The sequence below is a fragment of the Petromyzon marinus genome, chromosome 35, assembly GCF_048934315.1.
Source record: "Petromyzon marinus isolate PM22_M1 ecotype Great Lakes invasive population chromosome 35, UKy_Petmar_22M1.pri1.0, whole genome shotgun sequence".
NCBI classification, from domain to species: domain Eukaryota; kingdom Metazoa; phylum Chordata; class Hyperoartia; order Petromyzontiformes; family Petromyzontidae; genus Petromyzon; species Petromyzon marinus.
This window is the reverse complement of record NC_133701.1, coordinates 7,479,942-7,503,210: the sequence shown is the minus strand read 5'-3', so window position 1 is coordinate 7,503,210 and position 23,269 is coordinate 7,479,942. Positions and strand designations below refer to the sequence as shown.

At 44.2% G+C, this 23,269-nt stretch overlaps 1 protein-coding gene across 2 annotated transcripts; it reads left to right on the top strand.

Annotated features, from left to right (window-relative positions):
* Window positions 1-143: 143 nt before the first annotated feature.
* Window positions 144-22,840, top strand: LOC116948923 (G-protein coupled receptor 54). 2 transcript variants are annotated; one of them, XM_076071896.1, is made up of 5 exons: window positions 144-834; window positions 8,492-8,616; window positions 12,351-12,486; window positions 15,908-16,146; window positions 20,941-22,840. In XM_076071896.1, exons 1-5 carry the CDS (start codon window positions 615-617, stop codon window positions 21,283-21,285), a joined length of 1,065 nt encoding a protein of 354 aa, XP_075928011.1. In that variant the 5' UTR covers window positions 144-614; the 3' UTR covers window positions 21,286-22,840. The 2 variants fall into 2 exon arrangements, with proteins under 2 accessions (XP_075928011.1, XP_032822083.1); XM_032966192.2 differs by having other exon boundaries at window positions 145-834; window positions 20,935-22,840.
* Window positions 22,841-23,269: the final 429 nt, after the last annotated feature.

Here is a 23,269-nt window from a genome sequence, read left to right as displayed (position 1 = left end):
CCCAAAAACATTTATCATGAATAAAATCTCCCTCTACATCGTTCCTCAAACCTTCTTTCTCCAGCACCGTTTAGTTGTACGTGACGAAACTAATCTCTCGCGTGGGCGTAGAAGGAGGTGATGGGGAGGAGTAAGGAGCCGGGGTGGGAGGTGGGGAGGAGGGGAGTAATGGTGATGAAGGCGTTCCCCTCTCCACAGTGGCTTCTTTGCGCGTGCAGTCAGCTGTGCGTTGCAGCTCCGGCTCGCGGAATGCCCGGGACGTGGTGGTGCTGAAACGGACAGCGCCGCTCCTGTGAACGGCTATAGACGGACATCGCGTTAGACAACAGCGCGTATCGATGCTGATGAATACAGCTGCTTAGAAGTCTACATAACTAACTTCGATCACTGTAATCTGTCGTGCAAGGTTGCTTTTAAAACTATGTTTATGCAGCGTGCATGCGTGCGTACGTGGGTGCTCATCGGCGCGTTTCGGGGCCAGCAGTGTTTGAGTATTTAACAACGCGCTAAATGAACAACGAACCTTTCGATTTGAAGTTAACGACACTTGGCGGTAGAGTTGTTGGTGTCGTTGTTGCTGTACAGGAATTGGAAATCAAGAGCTCCATTGTGATATGGGTCCCGCGTTTAACGTGAGCGCTGTGAATGCGTCTCGGCTTCGTGGCATCCTCATGAACGTCACACGGGGTGAAGAAATGCCCTTCATGACGGACGCGTGGCTTGTACCTCTTCTCTTCGCTCTCATCATGCTCGTGGGGCTGGTGGGCAATTCTTTGGTGATTTTCGTCATCACGAAAAACCGACAGATGCGCACGGTCACCAACTTCTTCATAGGTGGGTATGCGCACGCGAACGCCTAGCATGTACACCATACATGTGTCAGCGACTGTTGTCGTATAGCATGGTTAGCCCGCTGCGCGACGAACCCGACGACCCGAGTTCGATTCCTACTCATGGCCAACACCAATGACGATTATCTAAATCGGTCCTCGGTCTCCTCTAGGTCGACTCAGCCTTAACTGAGTACCTGTTGCGATGTGTAAACATCGCGACTGGGGATACAATGGCGGCCGTGCTTGGTGCTGGTCACCCACCTCCTCGTGTGCCGTGCCGGCCTTCATAGGTACTCGCTAACAGCACTTGCCCCAACAGTCTGTTAAGGCTATACGGGGGATAGTAGTCTTTTTATGACAATGCACAGCCATTTCAGCAATCCTGAGGAGGATAGAGAGGTGGCTCAGTGGGTAGCGCACTCGGCTATGAACTCGCGATTCTGAGTTAGAGTCCCGGCCGCGCCTCGCATCCGTTACGAGTGCTACATGAACGGGTTGCACAGGTTCTGTGCGCTCCCACCCCTTCATGCACCCGCACTGACTGGCATTGTAAAGTATGGTCAAACAACCGTCAAAACCGACAAGCGTAGGGTGGCCTTCATCCAGCAGTGAAGGCCTCCCTGTGCCGCGTTGAATGTGGGGTAGTTGGACCATACTTCACCACCCTGCTCAGTTCGGTTCGGTGAAGGAGAGAGACGCCCAGGACCGGTTCATATATCACTCACCACTTCCGTATATCGAACCTAGGTTGCCGGGTTGATAGCGCAGGCGCGGGGGCGTTATTCACTGCGCCACCGCTCCACCCCAGCACATAAAAAAGCAATTCAACATAAAAGACTACAATGTAATAGAATGATTCATTGTTGGAAACTCTCTGTAAAAGAATGTAACACTGAGAAGGTTTTCCCCTTTTGTCTGGCAACAAAACAGGTGTATAGATGTTAAAACACCAAACTGAAACCTTTTACAAGGAATCATGTCTGCATTAAACACAATACGTGTGGTCAGAATGCAAACAAAAAACGTTCTCTGATAATATATGCATTGTCTTTGAAACAGATTGGTCCACACCAGAAACAGCTTTCTTCGTCTCAAAACGGTGTGAGACCAGAGGACTCCAAAAGTCATACAACGTCTTTTCTACATGACTAACTTATTTAAATATGCTAAAAATGTCCCCCCCCAATATATTTCTATAAACAATATTTTTTAAAAATGCTATGCTATGTAAATAAAAACAATTTGCTGAACCTTAGCCACAATATCTGCACTTGTCTTCATATAACAATGCATAGATTTATGTTTATATGATTGTGGTCATGATTGTACTTTATTAATCCCTAATCTCTGCCATTACATACAATGAAACAAGAAAAGGTAAAAAAAGTAAAAACAGAGCAATGTAATACAATATACACTATTAGACATTATTGTAAAAAAAGTAAAAAAAGTCCATCCCATGTGTTAGTCAATTTTTTATATTTTAGGCAGGAAATTAGTGTTCAGATTTAGATTTTTTTCTGGGGAGGGGGGCCTAGATCCCCTGGAAGATTTGGTCTCCCCCAATGTTGACTCCATGGCTACGGCCTTGTGTAAATGTAACACTGCTTTCAATAATTATTTAGGTCACCACTTTCTGTGCGGAAAATCGGCAAAAATGTTTCCACTGATTATTTCCGTCGGTTACCAAAAAGCACTTAAAAAAGAACCGATTTAAACCCGAGTACAAATTAGTTGGCGGACCCAAGGGAGGTAGGGGGCGATGAGGTCAGGCGATCGTACCCCTTCCCCTTACGCCTCCTCCTCGAGACCGTATTTAATTGATTTTTACCCAAAGAAAATAACTGTTGTTTACGAAGTGCAATATTGAAACGAAAAATAGCTTGATCCGCCTCTGGCGCAAACACATCGAAGTGTTTGGAGAAAACCACGCTCACCGGGCAATAACACGTACCATAAACCTGCATGCCGTACTGCCTTCACTTGCGCATTTGATGGGTCAACGTATCCGTGATCCACCAACCCCGCAGCGTCGGTACATGTACAGCCCATTTGTCAATTCGCGCCTGCGCAGGCAGTGAGGAAATTTAGGTTGACCATACTTCAGCATGCCGGGAAGCGCGTGTTGGTTAAGGAGGGCCACCTGGAATTGCTTCGGATATGACTCTCCACCGATATTATCCGTGGCCTGGAATTGAGCGCAGGTTGCTCAGTTGATGGAGCAGTGGGGGCGACACCGCCCCACCCTGGTGGAATAAGCACGAGCTTGTTTACATGTAGGTGGTGGCATAAATAGCCCACGAGGTCACGTTGTTTGTCATTATTATGCCTCCATGGTACAGACGACAATTAGTATACAGCGCTGAACTCATACGGCTCTCATTTAAATCGCACGTCTGGGTTTATTTAAATGAGGCATCCCGAATGCTTTGCAGCAATTTGAGACCGCCGCCAGTAAATGTGACATGCCACCTTGCCCTCAATAACCCCACGTGTATTCGTGCGCTCTCTCGAGGTCGCCTGATGTCGGATGTGTAAATGTGTTCAAAGGAACGATTCGATGATCGCAAATCGTGGTGGCCATTGAAGTCGGATTCCAAAAGGACATTGTTCATAGACGATGCAATATTCATGCAAGCCCATGACCCTTCTCTGCTCACAAGTGTTATGAGTTCAAACACGTCAAATTAGCCCCTCATACCATTATGATCGATTCCACAATGGAATTTTTAAGTTGAGAGGCAACAGCGATCGTTATAGCACCTGTCATGGGAATGTGGAATTTCGAACACTGGTTCTGGACCAGGGCTGCAAGATTGGGATATTTTTAGCACAATTGGTCACGGTGATGGCCACGGACGCCTGTAATCCAGCACTGCAGAGGTAGGGGATTGGTGAATCACCGCACAAATGTTGCAAAACTCCGTTCCCATGTGCGTCGAGGAGCCGTATCCTGACTCGGCAGACGGCATTACAGCAAGTGGACTAATCACCATCTCTTTCCATCTCTATGGAGAAAGAGTGTTACCCGCTCGCGCTCGTGGTGCTCCGGTTTCATCCCAGACGAATAAACACGCATGATTTAGCTGAAAAAAACATCTTCAAATAAAAACCAAATGCAGGACCCTCCTGAAAAAGATCCCTCCAACTAAATGTGGCTTGCCTGGGTAAATAAGTGAATGTGTGTGTATGTACAGTGAGGAAAAAAAGTATTTGATCCCCTGCTGATTTTGTACGTTTTCCCACTGACAAAGAAATGATCAGTCTATAATTTTAATGGTAGGTTTATTTGAACAGTGAGAGACAGAATAACAACAAGACTTGATTCGAAGCTTTCGTGACTGCAAGAATTTATCTTTGTTTTTTTTCGGTAAAGTCTTGCAGTCACGAAAGCTTCGAATCAAGTCTGAACCACCTCTACGGGGAGGTATGAGGTCTGTGTCTTTGTGTTGTCTCTGCTTGTGCATCTGCCTTTGTGTCTTGGCTTGGATTTGTGTCTCTGTGCTGTTTCTGCCTGTGTGTGGGCCTTGGTGTTTCCGAGTGTGTGCTTCCGCGCCCCCTTTGCTCCATGCATACCTCATGCTAATTTGTCCCATTGTCTCTCAGCCTCACCTTCTCTGCCTATTTAAGGCGACTTCACTGTGTGCGTGTCTGTGCTGGTTCACTCTACTTGGATGTCTATGTGTGTGTGCGCGGTCTGTATTTTAAATGTCATACTTAACTTGCAATTTAACAATCTTTGAAATTGCGTAATCAACCAGACTATGCGTTAATTGTGTTTTGACCGACCGTTTGTGTTGCTTTATATGGTTTCCAAATTTTGCTAAACCCTGATTGTTAGGTATGCTTCTCTCTCTGTTGTACCCTGTTGTATCTGTGTTAGTTCCCCCCTACTTGGGTGTCTGTATATACATCTGGGGTTATGTGTTTCCTCTCTCTCGTAAATTTAGCTCTTCTGTACCTGATGATGGCTGCTTGTGTTGCAACCGAAACGTCGTACGCTATTGTTATTTTATTATTTTTTATTTATACGTGACTTTACCGAAAAAAACAAAGAGAATAACAACAACAAAATCCAGATAAACGCATGTCAAAAATGTTATAAATTGATCTGCATTTTAATGAAGGAAATAAGTATTTGACCCCCTCTCAATCAGAAAGATTTCTGGCTCCCAAGTGTCTTTTATACAGGTAATGAGCTGAGATTAGGAGCACACTCTTAAAGGGAATGCTCCTAATCTCAGCTTGTTACCTGTATAAAAGACACCTGTCCACAGAATCAATCAATCAGATTCCAAACTCTCCACCATGGCCAAGACCAAAGAGCTCTCCAAGGATGTCAGGGACAAGATTGTAGACCTACACAAGGCTGGGATGGGCTACAAGACCATTGCCAAGCAGCTTGGTGAGAAGGTGACAACAGTTGGTGCGATTATTCGCAAATGGAAGAAACACAAAATAACTGTCAATCTCCCTCGGCCTGGGGCTCCATGCAAGATCTCACCTCGTGGAGTTGCAATGATCATGAGAACGGTGAGGAATCAGCCCAGAACTACACGGGAGGATCTTGTCAATGATCTCAAGGCAGCTGGGACCATAGTCACCAAAAAATAATTGGTAACACACTACGCTGTGAAGGGCTGAAATCCTGCAGCGCCCGCAAGGTCCCCCTGCTCAAGAGAGCGCATACACATGCCCGTCTGAAGTTTGCCAATGAACATCTGAATGATTCAGAGGACAACTGGGTGAAAGTGTTGTGGTCAGATGAGACCAAAATGGAGCTCTTTGGCATCAACTCAACTCGCCGTGTTTGGAGGAGGAATGCTGCCTATGACCCCAAGAACACCATCCCCACCGTCAAACATGGAGGTGGAAACATTCTGCTTTGGGGGTGTTTTTCTGCTAAGGGGACAGTACAACTTCACCGCATCAAAGGGACGATGGACGGGGCCATGTACCGTCAAATCTTGGGTGAGAACCTCCTTCCCTCAGCCAGGGCATTGAAAATGGGTCGTGGATGGGTTTTCCAGCATGACAATGACCCAAAACACACGGCCAAGGCAACAAAGGAGTGGCTCAAGAAGAAGCACATTAAGGTCTTGGAGTGGCCTAGCCAGTCTCCAGACCTTAATCCCATAGAAAATCTGTGGAGGGAGCTGAAGGTTCGAGTTGCCAAACGTCAGCCTCGAAACCTTAATGACTTGGAGAAGATCTGCAAAGAGGAGTGGGACAAAATCCCTACTGAGATGTGTGCAAAACTGGTGGCCAACTACAAGAAACGTCTGACCTCTGTGATTTCCAACAAGGGTTTTGCCACCAAGTACTAAGTCATGTTTTGCAGAGGGGTCAAATACTTATTTCCCTCATTAAAATGCAAATCAATTTATAACATTTTTGACATGCGTTTTTCTGGATTTTTTTGTTTTTCTGTCTCTCACTGTTCAAATAAACCTACCATTAAAATTATAGACTGATCATTTCTTTGTCAGTGGGCAAACGTACAAAATCAGCAGGGGATCAAATACTTTTTTCCCTCACTGTAAATTTTCGTGATATATACTGCAATTCCAAAAAACACAACCAGTGTATCGAGTTTTCACGAGGCAAAGTCTCCAATGGCAACACCATTTTATACCGTGTATATATTGAATCGTCATTACGAGAGTTACCATGTTAAGGATCGTCAGGCAGGCACAGTATGAGATCATTCAAGATTAGTTGAAAAGCATGATGTGAGCTCTTATCATCCCTTCATGAGCTAAGGAGGTGCTTTTGTACTCTTCTGTCCAGAGGTTTAGACGCTTTCTACAGAGAAAAGAAAAGATGTGGGCTTGCTCTCATTTGAGCAATGTGACACTCATAGCGTGAACCATCAATGTGAAGTCCATTAACGGTTGCTGTGGATAAGCATAATCCTTGCCTGTGAGCAGGTCACGCGAAATGCACCCGATCCCATCATATCTCAAGAGGATAGTCAGGTTGAAACCTGTATAATGCTTGGAAGGGTGAGCAGCGTTTACAATACTAAGGCAGATGTAGTGGGGATTCAGGGCAGCAGATGGCAGTGCAGAGCAATCCAATGAAACCCTCTTCATCCGCGGATTTTTCTTTTGCGAAATATGATTCGCGATTTTATATTTGCATACAGTTCAACGTTTCGCGCCTTTTCCCCTTCCGAAGTGACAGTTTGTGGCGTTCGTGTGCACACACCCAAGTCACTGTTGATCTGACCGTGTCCGTCGAGTGCTCGCTGAGCTGCATTGGCTTCTGGTTGCCGAACGAATACATGATAAGGTCGCACTTGTTACACACAAGGTGCTTGTCACAAGTGAACCACGATACATTGCTGATCCCGTCAAGGAGCATAAAGCATCACACAAACTCCGGTCATCCTCGCAGCAGCATTTAACGAACGAATAAAGACGGTTATTGCCTCGTGCGTTTTCCGATGCGCTTCCGCGGCCGTCTGGAACGCTCTTCCTTCTGATATGAGGACGCCGCTCGAAAACTAATTTCTTGAGAACTGCTTTTTGTGTTTATTTTGTTGTCCTTCCCCTACACCTCCATTTAGCACGGTTGGATACATACGGTGCGTAAGAAGTTCAACAAACATACATTGTGTATCTCACACTCGACGTGCTCATGCAGATCGTAGATGTGTAGACATCGCATACATCTCGTCGTCCGTATGATTCGTCCTCAACGAGTGGACGCCTTGTTGCGTGCGGAGTGGATGTGCCATACGGACGCCTGTAAATGCAACATTTGCAGTATAATTTATTGATGTTTTAATTTTAATTATTAGATTTTATTGTGTCGTTATCTACGTGTATTATTGCACTATTTAATTAAGCCTACGGATGTTATTTATGTGTACATCACAGGATTAATGTTAGGAAACATTTTAATTAGCTCCCGTATGTTCAGTCGTACGCGAGAAACCTAAACGCAAACGTAGAATCTTCATTCTTGAATTATAAATTTTGCGCAGATTTTCAAGCGAAAAACCCTCACGAATGTCGAGGCCTTACCGCATATAGTACTAGTCTACATCTCCCTACCTTCACCAACACTCACTGGGCAGATTAGTGGCCAAAACAACCCTCAGCCTACACGGCCTAACTTTCAATATATATCCTGATATTAAAAAAAATGGCATGCACACGTGAGTTTAAATGTTATCATTAAAAAAAATGTCCACCTACATTGTTATTTACGTACCTATTTATCTGGTTTTGATATAGTACGGAAAATGGTAATAGTATTTTTTGTTAATATTTTGGCTGAATAAAGGAATTTCCTCAATGATGAGAACTGTATCCCTTTGTCGTCACTTGATAATTGTTTCAGTATAAATAACAAGCTACTGATGTGTTTTTTTGTGGGCAGTAGCCATGTGCAGTGTAGAGACCCAGTAGATTGACACACGAACTGCGCATATACATGCCTAAGTGATGTACCGTATATATCGTTTGTGTCTCATGAAATGAATTGGGTGTGTCATTTTGCAGCGTCTGCAACGACAATTATAGACGCTCTGGTTCCATCAGTCATTTCTAATTATTTACCGCAACTAATTGCACAGGGGTTTTTGTGACACACAATGTAATATTATTTTGATTGTTTCTCTCACTCTCTCTCTCTCTGTCTTGCTTTAGTAAACCTGGCTGGCACGGACATCATCTTTCTGGTCTGCTGCGTTCCATTCACGGCCACACTTTACCCACTGCCAAGCTGGGTGTTTGGTGACTTCATGTGCAAATTTGTCAACTATCTTCAACAGGTGGACTGAGTTGTCTTCATGATACTCTAGTATTTGTATGTATATGCACTTGCATGCTCAGGTCCCTCTGTGTGTAAGACTTTGATTATGACAATTGTTACAATAGATGTTGGACATTAGCACACATTACATATGCACAATCCGCAGGTCATAACGGGTGAGCTTATGAAATAACTCTGTCAACACAGTCAACTGGCATGTCACATGTGGTGGGATGAAGTGTGGTGACGGTACTCCAACCTCTTCCAAGACGTTTAAATCCGTGTGGAAGAGTAGGCCAAATACTCTAGCCGATGTCATTCCAGCCAGCAGTGGCGTGAGAAATAAATTGCAGGGCCGCACCTGTATCTCTATAAACACAATTCTGATTCGAGCAACACATTTGTGCATTACTCTCGTGAAGGAAGCCAAGGGGCAACTTCTGATACCAAGCACACTTGGGCTTGCTGGCAAGCGGTGTCCTGAGATTCAGCTTCTACTGTTATTGTAATTATCACGTGTGTTGACATGGGTTTCAGCATGGTTTCTCATGTCGGTGTTTGTGTGTGCCTAACTTTCAAAATATATATCCGGGATATAAAAATGTCATCAAATGTTAACATAAAAAACACATGTTTCGAAGACATTGTTATTTAAATCTATATTTATCTTGTTTTTATATGGTACACAACATTTTTTTAATAGTAATTATTGTGAATATTTTGGCTGAAAAAATGCATTTTCTCAATGATGAGAACGTTATCCCTGTTTCTTGGGCTTTACTGTCACTTGATTACAAGCTGATATCCGTGCATAACATTTTTTTTCTTTTCAGTATAAATGAGATAGGCTACTGGTGCTTTTGTGAGCAGTAGCCATGTGCAGTGTAGAGACCAAAGGATTGTCCCTTGAAGAAAGCTGCATTACCTCTGCTGTGTGAATTCCCCTGTGGGTGAATTATCTCGTGCTGAGACAGCTAATGCCTGAGGCAGGAAATTTCCGCTTTTGTTGCGCTTACAATCTTGTTTAAGCAGAAGTGTGTGTATGTATTCGGTAATGTATGTTTAAAATGCATAAAATACAACGTATATGTTTCAGCTGACAGGTTAAGCTCAGATTTTATTTTTCAAACGTCATATCAGCATGTTCTTAGAATTTTGCTCAATTCGAAGAAACGGCTTTTACCTTGGTACATCTTCAATTATGCATTGCGCTTTGGGCCTCTGCGCAACTGTGTTCAGCAAACTGTGATTATAACTAAACAAACAAATAGATTTCGATTTAAAGCTTTCGTGACTGCAAGGATTCATCTTCTTTGGTTCTTTCGGTAAAGTCACGTAGAATGAGAATAAAATAATAAATTTATAAAATAAAATAACACAATAATATTATCACGACGTTTCGGCCACAACACAAGCGGCCTTCATTAGGACGTTTAAGATATGTTTTATAAAATGGAATTGTGCTCAATAAAAAAGGCCCATAAATGAGGCCACGAAATGTTTCGCTAAGAGGTGGAATGCAGCATTCCAGCGAAGGTACAATAGAAACTGCGAGCAATAGCCTTAGAATGAAGGCATCTTTGTTAAAAATGTACTGGCGAGAGTGATGTTCATATCAACATTAATGAAAGAATCGTGAAATAAATGAAGTGGCACATTAATTAGAGGCTGCATTCGCATTGTTATCCTACCTACGAGCGACAATTTTTCGACTTGTTGAACGTGCTGCATATGTGTCCCTGGCCACACTCCAGAGTCAACCACGAGGGCAGAATAAGCATCGCATCTCTTGGTATATATTTTAAAAATGTTGGAGGAAGCAATGTCGGATTTCTTCAAAGAGAGGTTGAGGAAGGTTATACGACACCTCCGTGACCCCGTGACATAATCATTTATACCTCTCCCTTTCAAGTCTTTCACAGATACTTGAAATCTTTGCAATTATGGTGGTATATAAATTCATTTCTTGCGGAGTGTGATATTTTCCTCTATAAATTCTGCAATGCTGGAAGAGCCGGGTGCATGATCACTTGATCTTCAAAGAGCAGGCAGATGTGTGGTGTTAATGGAGGTTGCATCGCGGTGCGTTTTGCCAGATATTGGTTATTGCAGATATCGGTGCTTGTTCTACAGTTGGTGCATTCTCGAGGTACAGTCACCAGAAAGGTTAATGCAGACTGTCGTTTCCAAGCCAAGCATCTACTACTAGTAAAATAATGAGATGTATTTTGTTTAAATGTGATCACTTTCAGTCCACTGTTGCTCGAATGTCTCCCCGCACCTTGTGGGACACAGAGGGTGTTGTTTGACCATACTTCACTACATCGGTCAGTGCGGGTTGATGAACGGAGTACCCAGGAGCAGTTCCGTTATTACGCGCCACCGATGTTAGCCGTGGCAGGGAATTAAACTCAGGTCACCGGGTTCGTAGTTGCAGCGTGCTTACTCCTTGTGCAACTGCTCCACCGTAACTCGTAATATCTACCATTTAAATAAACGTGCAAGCATTCTGTAGTGGACTTGCTGCTGTTTCTAATGCTGTTTTAGAATCAGTTGTAGTGGTTAAATGGTTAAAAGGTTTGCTTGTATTTGTAGCATATGAATTGATGTATGTATGTTGAACTTAATTTTGATTTAAAGCTTTCGTGACTGCAGGGATTCATATTCTTGGTTATTTCGGTAAAGTCACGTAGAAGGGAAACAATTATTGTTTTATATTTTTATTATTTTATTGTTTCGCTTCTACGTGACTTTACCGAAAGAACCAAGAATATGTTGAACTTCGTTTGCACCGTACGAAGCTAACAGTGGTAATCGGAGGATGTGAACATGTTTCCACTTTATTCCAGACACAGAAAAATCTCCTTTTCCCAATTCCAATATCATAGAATGGCTGGACCCCAGAGTTAACCTGACTGGGAATTTTGCTCTCCAAGTCAGAGTTTATTACCCCGATAGATGTTTGTGGCTACTAGCCATCTGGCTGATGTTATAAACATGTTAAAACATCGGCAGAAAATGGGGCAATTTAAAATAAATTTTGAAGTTACATGGGGGATCAATGATGTAGCATGGCCTTAAAAGGCTCGTACACTCCATCACTTCTCCAGCCTTACCAGGTCAACTTCGAGCCAACTAAATCTTGACAATCGTAAGACCCACGTCAAAAACCCAAGTAGCAAATTGCAAAACAATTTTAACTCAACACATTCGTCATGAACACTGCCTTCGGGGAAAATGTGTATAATAGGTAACGGTTTGAGAAATGACTCTTCTTCATAGAATATGCATTTCATCCAGAACATGGACCAAAGAAAGGGATGTAGATAATGTAATTACGATCATCATTGGAATTACTGCTTATCTCAGATTTAATTGAGAAGGTATGCATTGTTGTCAAGGGAGACTAATGGGGACAGGAAGGGGTGGAATTCCAGAAAAAAAACACAAGCAAGCGTATAAATGTTGACTTAAAGCTTTCGTGACTGCAGGAATTCATACTCTTTGGGGCTTTCAGTAAAGTCACGTGGATAGAAAAATATTTTTTTTAAAATCACGACGTTTCGATCGCAACACAAGCAATCATCTTCAGGTGAAAAAACAAAATCACAAGCTGGCAAGAATGATAAATGCGTTCACTCTCAAGTATTGAGCGATCACGGATTATTTAAACGCAAGCCATTATTTTGCATGAAATATCATCCCACGCAGATGCTCAAAAGTGTAATAAAGCAATGGCCATGCTGTTCGCAGGTGACGGTGCAAGCCACCTGCATGACGCTCACAGCGATGAGCGTGGATCGTTGCTATGTCACGGTGTACCCGATCCGCTCACTCCAGCACCGCACCCCCTGTTTGGCTGCCTGCATCAGCATCGGCATTTGGATCGGTAAGATTGCTTTCGACGGTGCAGCCCTTTCAATTGCTTCGCTCACTCTGCTGCACACAGAAGGGCTTCCACTAGCTCTGGAGAGTCAATCTACAGGGAGCCTATGGCCTACTCTTCCACACTTTACCCCACCTGCCGACCGACTGCAGTGAACCCATTTGTACTGCTAGGTGGACAGGGGCAGTCGAATGGATTTTAAAGAAATGTTCCAATTGCTTCAAACTGCCGCACCAGGAGATTGAACTGGCGACCTCTGGATTAAAAATCCAATTTTCTAACCATTAAACCATTGTACTACCATTATACCAGAATTCACACTCGGGTCCTCAGTGGTTGGCGGCTCAGCGGTCAGACTCTCCAAGCCACCTGGCCACCTCATGTTTTTACCTCTGAATAAATATCGGAGAAGCAGTGCATTGGGGGGGGGGGGGGGGCGAGTGGGAAACAAGATTATTTAAAGGCCATTTGTGTTGTCATAATTTATACAAATGCTCCCTACCCATTGTGTAGGTAAACGCACTCATTGCTCATTCAGATGTCGTGCGAGGGAGAGTATATGAGCTCTAATGTGGCTGCAATTAAAGGGGAGAATTGGCTTCATGAGCATTAAAGCATCTCATATTTTCCGTGACAGCCAATCCTGGTGTAATATCCTGGTGTAATATTATATCAATTGAGAAATAAGATATTGCGAAGGGAGGAGTCATGTGTACAAAACATGCACGGTGGATCAAAATTGTAAATATGACGATTTTAAAAATATATACTGGATATAATTATCAAGAATAATACCCGAGGTGATTGCAATATTGATTTGATTTGAAATCACTGTGATTTATTTTATTTTATACCTACGTGACTTTACCGAATGAAACAAAGAGTGTAGTGCTTGCAATAGTATAATAACATAAGTGATGACCTTATGGGCACAGTGTAAAAATAGCATGAGAATTTTATTTTAAAAAGCTTCCAACTTACATATTATAAGTCATGTTGAATGGTTTAACTATTACCGCATTTATATTAATCATTGCCCCACATTTTGTTTTTATTTTTACAGGTGTCATGTAATAGGTATTCATATTCATATATAAGATATGAGTGACAATAAGCCCATATAACTCCCACTATATATTCCCATCCTTTAAACGAGTAGGGCTACTGCGTCATTGTCATGTGACCAGCAGAGATTTAAATGCACGTATTTTGTAATCGTGCTATTTTGGATGAACATAACACATTTGGAATAGGTTTTATCCATGGCCTACAATTGCCATTTTTTTTACATTGAAATCATGCAGTTTGAGTAATTACTTGATGAAAAATACCAGGCTAAGATTAATTCCCCACTGAGTCACCGTTCTGCTACAAGAATGGCAGTGGCCTTGAACCTGAACTTTGGCTTGGTAACAAATGGACTGGTCTCAATGGGTGCTTGGCCGCATCGTTTCATCATTCCGCACTAGAGAGGCTACCGTCATCATCAACATGCCTTTCTACTTCAGTTATGATCCGTGCGTTCAACAACGAAGTAAGGCTTGATTGACCGCCTTCCGCTGACTCCCGTATTGAATCAGTGGCATTGCTTTGGATAACATCAGTGGGTTTTTTTTTTCATATATATATTTGCTGAGTCTGTCCATCTGGTTCTCTGCCTTATCGTAAGTGTTCGTTTTACGATTCCTCACGTGCTCTGATTTGTATTTGCTGCATTGCTGTACTTTATTTTCTAAACTTTATCAGTCCGCTCGTTCTGACGAGGTTCGCGGCGGCAGCATGTTGAGTAGGGCGGTCCAGACCTCCCTTTCCCTGGCGACAGACTCTAGCTCTTCCTTGGGAATTCCCAGGCCAGCCGAGCGACATAGTCCTGCCAGCGCATCCTGGGCCGGCCCCGGGGTCTTCGCCGAGTGGGACGTGCCTGGTAGAGTTCTGGGGGGGGGGGTCAATCGGGGGGGGTCAGCCTTACCAGGTGCCCGAACCACCTCAATTGCCTCCTCTCAATCCGGACGAGAAGCGGCTCGACTCTGAGGCTCTCCCGGATTACCGAGCTATTCATCCGATCATGGAGATTAAGTCCGGCAACCCTGCGGAGAAACCTCATTTCGGCCCCTTGTACCCGCGATCTCATCCTTTCGGTCGTTACCCAAGCTCACGACCATAGGTGAGGGTGGGAACGTAGATCGACCTGTAAACCGCGAGCTTTGTTCGAAAACTCAGCTCCCTCTTCATGACCCGTGGAAAGGCCCAGTGCCCGCAACACTGCGGACGCCGCACCGATCCGCCGGCCGATCTCGCTCTCATGAAAGGGACCCCGATGTACTTAAACTCCCCCACTAAGGGCAGTTGTACTTTATATTATATTGCTGTACTGTATATTATTTATCAATTGTCAATTCAGTGACCCAGGTCACTCTCGCAAATTATACTTATCCTGGTCCTCTTGGGTTCTCACCTGGTTAAACAAATAAACTGGAAACCTCTAAATCTCATCCATTCCTTTAGATACATATGCAGTGCCCAATTTAGTATTCGATCCAGATTCATCTTCATTGCAGATGTTTCTACCAGAGTCGTTATTCTCTGTTGGCCTTCTTGTTATTTATTTCTTCCACAATCTTCATGATCTCAATACACTCGGGAATGATCTCAGGTAGCACAACTCCACAATAGGAAGCAATGTGGAATTTCGTGCACTGAAGATGAGCATTGTCAATCAATGTACCTATCACTTTTGACACAAGCATGTAAGAGACACATCCTCGTTAATCTTAATGCCGCATAGAAACAAAGCAGTGAATGTGACGTCACTTCTCCAAAAATACATAATGGTTTACAATTGTTGAAATGCAACACTCAAGAACTGTGATGAATCCTATGGGTAATTTGGTATTTAAAACTTACCATCACTATGATTCATAATTGATTTTTGATCACGTAGGTAAAATGTGCCCTCCGCCACCCGACACAGCCAATTCATAAATTGTCACATGAGAAAACGCACCAATGCATTACTGCTTAGGCACACCAGTCTAACAACCAGAGCCGTCTCTAGGATATGGCGAATTAGGGCGACTGCCCGGGGCCCCGCATTTTGGGGGGCATCCTCCGACGTGGTGTAAGATGTATTACTTCCGGTTTAGTTTTACGGCTTTAGAGGGCCCACACATTCCGATTTTCTGCGGGCCCCACACCCCCCCCCCCCCCCCCTGGACGGCCCTACTCGCTAGATTTAACAAATGGGTTACGACGTTTTGCTGATACTGTAGTAACAACCAGCTTTATCAGGAAGTTTATAATTCTGGCAAATTGTTGCTGGAATTGGCTGAACCCAAGGTCTCTGCAACAAGATGCGCCGGCGGCACTACCACTTGGCCAGATCAATGCCCCAAACCACGCCCTGCTGCTGTCTGTCCTTCGACAGGTTCGCTCGTGATGTCTCTGCCCATGGCCCTGTACCACAAGACGGACACGAAGGAGTGGTACGGGCCCAAGACGTACTGCTTTGACGCCTTCCCCTCTGTGCCCCACGAGCACGCCTTCGTGCTGTACAGCTTCGTGCTGGTCTACATGCTGCCACTGGTCACCATCTCCGTGTGCTACAGCATTATGATCAAGAAGATCGGACGTCCCGCGGTGGAGCCTCAGGATGACAACGTGCAGGTGATTGAGGGCATCCGGTAGGCAGCAGCGGACACGGGGGACGAAGAAAATAACAAAAAACGACGACGTTTTGATCGCAACACAAGCGGTCGTCATCAGGAAAAGGGGGTTGGCTTCTAAAGGCGAACTGTTTATAAAGGTTTTAAAAATGGGCATAGCCCAAGTGTTAGCAGCATGGGCGGAGCAACTAATGTTAATGTGAGTGATGGTACTCGTAGAGGGCAATGATGGCGCTGGTGGTGGGTTTCCACCAATCAAAGGGTTGCCAAGTAATCATAGCACCTCGCCTTACACACTCACACTGTTGGCGGTGGAGGTGACTGCTTGTGTTGCGATCGAAACGTCGTAGTTTTTTGTTATTTTCTTTGAACCTATCTATGTGACTTTACCGAAAAGACCCAAAGAATATTCTAGATTTGAAGCTTTCGTGATTGCAAGGATCCACACTCTTTGGTTCTATTCGGTAAAGTGACGTAGGTAAAAAATAAAACAGCAAAAATCGCGACGTTTCGGCCACAACACATGCGGCCATCATCAGGTGAAGGGACCAGAGCGCAGTCTTCGAGACAGTCTGGTCCCTTCACCTGATGAAGGCCGCTTGTGTGGTGGCCGAAACGTCGTGACTTTTGTTGCTTTATTTTTTACCTACGTGACTTTACCGAATAGAACCAAAGAGTATGGACCCAAAGAATACTCGTCACTGATGTTTATAACCTTGGCTTGAGATCAGGTCGCTGCCACTCCACCCCACATCGTATGTAATGTGTTTCATGTGGAGTAGAGACAGGACAAAAACACCCATTACCTGTTGTAATACCCTAAGATTAATCTGAAATGTTATTCTGGCAAACATTAGCCATCTAAATTTTTTATGCAAGTATGTTTTCCATTCTTACTTGTGTAGTGTTTATAAAGATGAGTAACCTTTGATTTAAAGCTTTCGTGACTGCAGTAATTCATATTCTTAGCTCTTTCGGTAAAGTCACATTGAAGGGAAACAATAAAATAATAAAATATATATAAAACATTAAAAATTCTCACGACGTTTCGACCATAACACAAACGGTCGTCATCAGGTGTGTCGGTTTGCATAAATTTATTTATTTTTGAACGGTGTATTTATTTATTTATAAAAAAAAACGTCAGCGCCACACGCAGCGATTTGGCAGTTTATTTAGAAGGACTAGTCCATCTATGTTTTAAAAAGAGGAGGGGGGAGACGAAAAATGTATGTATGCTGTCTGAAAGCCATTGTAAGCGTGAACAATCAATTAAGACCTGAAATGGTTTATCAAATCTTTCCAATGATTGCTAAGCCAGAAACCATCTTCTCGGTTGAAATTGTCTCTGTGCTTGTATATGTGGATAGCCTCATTAACGAATCTCTCATGGTAGCAAGATGGCTTACAAAGAACCTCTGTCTTGGAAAAGTCAATGTCATGTGAGCCTACTGAATTATAACAATGATCTGCCACGGCCGAGGTGTTGGTCCTACCGTGTTTAAGGTCTGCTTTGTGTTCATGAATGCGGTCCGAGACATGGCGTTTGGTTTCTCCAATGTAACTACTACCAGAGAGGCAACTTAGTTTGTAGACACCAGGTTACTGTATGTCCGGAATCACATCTTTTACAGACAGAACCAGATCACGGATTTTATGTAATGTGTTAAAACGGACCTGGATCTTGTGTTTATTCAAGATTTTGGAGATCTTTTTGTGATCCCCGCAATGTAGGGTAAAGTGATGGTTTTGAAAGGCTCCTCAAGAGGGTCCTTCTTCGTGGTTTGAGTGATAGCTTTGCGGATTGTATAGTCGGAGTAACCATTAGCCTTAAGAGCTTGGTGTACGTGCTTGAGTTCACTGCCTATGTGTTCCTGGTCGGATATGCATTGGGCTCTATGATACAGAGTCTTGATGAGAGAATTCTTCTGTGATGGATGGTGGTGGGAATCCGGTTTCAGATAAGCATCCGTATGTGTAGCTTTCCTGTGGACAGAGTGGCTCATTGAACCATCAGGTCTCTTTTTAATTAGGACATCCAAAAAAGGTAGCTTGCCATCTTTTCCGACTTCCATGGTAAATCTGATGGCTGGGTGTATGGAAATGATGTGGTCGAAGAATTGGTCTAGAGCAGGCCGGCCATGTGGCCAGATGACAAAAGTGTCATCCACGTACCTCTTCCATAAGGTTGGGCGCAGAGTGGCAGTCTGGATGGCGTCAGTCTCAAATTTCTCCATGAAAATGTTAGCTATAATCGGAGATAGGGGGGAGCCCATTGGGGTGCCCTCAGTTTGTTTGTAGATAGTTCCAATCCAAGTGAAGTATGTATTGGTTAAACGGTGTCTCACCAGGGGGGGTACCTCAGTGTTTAGTCCTTGATGAACCAAGTCTTCAATGATTGTGATGGTGTCAGGTACAAAAACCTTGGTAAATAAGGAAACTACATCAAAACTGACAAGCAGGTCGTCTGGGGACAGGGAAATACCCTTGATTGTCGATACCAGGTGAGTAGAATTTTGTACCGCAGAGATGTTTTTTTCCAGTGAAAGGACGCAGGATTTCAGACAAAAAACGAGCCAGTTTGGAACTTTCTACAAACAAACTGAGGCACCCCAATGGGCGCCCCCCTATCTCCGGTTATAGCTAACATTTTCATGGAGAAATTTGAGACTGACGCCATCCAGATTGCCACTCTGCGCCCAACCTTATGGAAGAGGTACGTTGATGACACTTTTGTCATCTGGCCACATGGCCGGCCTGCTCTAGACCAATTCTTCGACCACATCAATTCCATACACCCAGCCATCAGATTTACCATGGAAGTCGAAATAGATGGCAAGATACCTTTTTTGGATGTCCTAATTAAAAAGAGACCTGATGGTTCAATGAGCCACTCTGTCTACAGGAAAGCTACCCATACAGATGCTTATCTGAAACCGGATTCCCACCACCATCCATCACAGAAGAATTCTCTCATCAAGACTCTGTATCATAGAGCCCAATGCATATCTTACCAGGAACACATAGGCAGTGAACTCAAGCACGTGCACCAAGCTCTTAAGGCTAATGGTTACTCCGACTATACAATCCGCAAAGCTATCACTCAAACCATGAAGAAGGACCCTCTTGAGGAGCCTTTCAAAACCATCACTTTACCGTACATTGCGGGGATCACAAAAAAGATCTCCAAAATCTTGAATAAACACAAGATCCAGGTCCGTTTCAACACATTACATAAAATCCGTGATCTGGTTCTGTCTGTAAAAGATGTGATTCCAGACATACAGTACCCTGGTCTCTACAAACTAAGTTGCCTCTGTGGTAGTAGTTACATTGGAGAAACCAAACGCCATGTCTCAGACCGCATTCGTGAACACAAAGCAGACCTTAAACACGGTAGGACCAACACCTCGGCCGTGGCAGATCATTGTTATAATTCAGTAGGCTCACATGACATTGACTTTTCCAAGACAGAGGTTCTTTGTAAGCCATCTGGCTACCATGAGAGATTCGTTCATGAGGCTATCCACATATACAAGCACAGAGACAATTTCAACCAAGAAGATGGATTCTGGCTTAGCAATCATTGGAAAGATTTGATAAACCATTTCAGGTCATAATTGATTGTTCACGCTTACAGTGGCTTTCAGACAGCATACATTAATTTTTCGAATCCGCCCTCCTCTTTTCAGAACATAGATGGACTAGTCCTTCTAAATAAACTGCCAAATCGCTGTGCGTGGCGCTGGCGTGTTTTTTTATAAATAAATACACTCTTTAAAAATAAATAAATTTATGCAAACCGACACACCTGATGACGACCGTTTGTGTTATGGTCGAAGCGTCGTGAGAATTTTTATTGTTTAATATATATTTTATTATTGTATTGTTTCCCTTCAACGTGACTTTACCGAAAGAGCTAAGAATACGAGTAAACTTCTTAGGAGGCACACTCTGTTCATTGTAACTATTTCCCTATACAATCCTTAACACACACAGAGGGGTATCCGGTCCCCTCACCCGATACCCTAAGGAGGTACAGCCTCCGGACTCAGTGTAACCTACACACAGGTCTCCTTGATACCTAAGGAGGTACAGCCTCCTAGCTTGGCGACACTTACACGTCTACGGCTATTCTAGAGTCCTCCGGCTGGGACCTAGGGGAGGCTATCTGACCCACCGCTGGCCCGGTGGGTCCTGACCACTGGGTACCTAAGCCTTAGCCCTCAGAAGGGCTGGACGGCTGGTCCAGGGTCCTAGCTAGTCTTCAGCCCGGGCTTCCGTCTTCGTGTAGGGAGAGAACTCCCCGAGCTCTGTTGGGTCACCCTTCTTATACTCGTTCGTAGCCAGGTATAACCAATCACACATTCCCACGTGGAACTGGCTGATTGGTTCTTACCAAACCGTGGCTACGATCCACTTCACCTCGTCTGACCCCAACCGTTATGCACCCAGAGGTAACGCTGCACTGCCCCCTTGATACCTGGTGGCAATGCAGGTTACCGAACAGTGCGAAGTTAACACCTCTACACTTGTGGGAAGTGTGACCTATGACACGCGCTTGGCCATCATCATTCACCACTCACTACTCTCCTGACCCTCACCACTCACCAGTCATCAACTCACCTCACACTCACCTCTGACCATCTCACCTAACACTCACCAACTCACCTGACACCAGTAATCAACTCACCTGACCCCTCACCACTCACCAGTTTACACAACTTAGTGGGCAGTCCGGCTGTGTTTCAGTGGCAACGCGGTTCGGTTCTTCTCTGCGGCGGTGCAGCTGCAGATGCTCACAGAGCGGAACGAGGCGACGAGGGCGAAGGTGACTCGTATGGTTGTGGTGGTCGTGCTGGTCTTCATGCTCTGCTGGGGGCCCATCCAGCTCTTCATCCTCTTCCAGAGCTTCTACCCGCACTTCGCCATCAGCTACACCACGTACAAGCTCAAGACATGGGCAAACTGCATGTCGTACGCCAACTCGTCCATCAATCCGTTCGTCTACTGCTTCATGGGCGACAGTTTCCGTAAGACCTTCAAGAAGGCGTTCCCGTGCCTGTTCAAGGCGCGCGTGGCGCCTGCGCCCGACGCTGCCTACACCGAGATGAACAACATGAACCGCAGAGGGGCGTGAGCATGGGCCTTGCACACGCGCGCGCACGCACAAACGCACAAGATCCCATTGAACGCGGAACGTTGCGCCAACGTTGTGTTACAAACGGTTCCGGGGACGTTGGCAGCCAAGAAATATCGATGCTGGTACACAGGGCTTAGACATTTTCTTGCATGCTTTATACGTGGGGCAAATGAAAACAAGTCAAGGGCCTCCAAAATTATGGAGATGATGCAAAAAAATTGAGATCACGCATAGAAAATTGTGCTGCACTTGAATGTAGCAATTTCCCGAACCGCGTTGCCATTGTAACTCTGTCGTCCCGACAGGTTTGTTCCTTTCACCTGAAGAAGGCCGCTTGTGTTGTGGCCGAAACGTCGTGAGAATATTATTGTGTTATTTTATTTTATCAATTTATTATTTTATTCTCATTCTACGTGACTTTACCGAACGAACCAAAGAAGAGATTGTGTAATGCTTTGGTAACTAAACTAATAATTCATGAAATATGGGAATGTTCAAATCTCCCGGTGATCACAAGCATGTACATATGTACGTTCATGCCCCAAAGCACGCGAAAACATACATTATTGGTATTTAATAATAATTTTAGTGTATTTGGTATTCGTGCCATTCTTATGGCGCAAGGCTATCACAAAGTCTGCAGTATTTTCACAATTGGTGGTGGGGGGGGGGTGGATGTTACTGTGTGCTATCCCAATTGAGTAGTTTGCAGATATTTTTTATAATTTGGACCATGACGCTGGCACACAATGGGCCTTTTTGAATCATGTCAGTGGGATAATGAACATCCACAGTGAAGCAGACTGTGTACGTGTTATGATGAATGCACCCGTAACGATGACCAGGGTGGCCTGTCAGCGGTGAATGCCAGTGTGTACCATCCTGTGGACGCAATGGGTACATAATGCACAGTTCGTTGATGCACACGGAAACACAATTGTGGATGTGAAGTGCATAACTAAGTGTAATGATGCTCACATTGCCAGCAGCAGTGCATGGACAGGGAAAATACGTACTTATGCAATCGAGCTCAGAGCAACGATTTTGACAAAACAGAGAGACACGGAACAGCATTCGCATACAGCACAAATAATACCAGTTTTTAATGTCATTTTCATTGTATTATGAGTTCCATTTATTCCAGAAGAAGTATATTCATAAAATCGATAGAACGGATAAAAATGTTCATATCCATTTTGGCTCTTAAATAGGATACACATTTACGAGTCTGTTATACCCATTGAATAAATGCATTTTGGACTGGGTGAGTAGATGTTTACAAAAAATACAAGATGCAAGTGATTAATGTTATCAAATCACGGTCCATAATCGGGACACGTATCTTGTAACGAACGAGGCATTGATCCATACTCTTTGGTTCTTTCGGTAAAGTCAAGTAGGTGAAAAAATAAAAACAATAAATAAAAATAAATAAATTAAATCACCACGTTTCGGACGCAACACAAGCGCCCGTCATCAGGTGGGACAATGACAGCAAGAAAACAATTGCTAAAGTGGTCAAGAGGGCTGCTGCAAAACAAGAGGCTATATATATAAGAGGGGGGGGGGGGGGGAGGAGCCAGGGATGGGAGGCGGGGGGGGCTGCTCGAGTACAGGGGAAGGGAGAACAAAGGGGGACGGGAGGGAAAACAGCAGCGGGGGTGGGGGGAAAGCAAGCGGGGCTGGGGAGCTGAACAACAAGATGTGGAAAAAGAAGCAACAACATAACGCAGTTACGGTTTTACTTGGTTAATAACATCCTTCCAGTGATTGCTCAATTTGTACCCATTTTCTCGGTTGAAGTGATGTCTATGTTTGCATATCTGGATGGCTTCATGAACAAATCTTTGATGGTAGCCAGACGGCTTGCAGAGCACCTTGGTCTCCGAGATAACAAAACCATGAGAGCCCACAGCGTTATAGCAATGATCAGCAACGGCGGAGGAATTAGTTCTGCCGTGTTTCAGATCTGACTTATGCT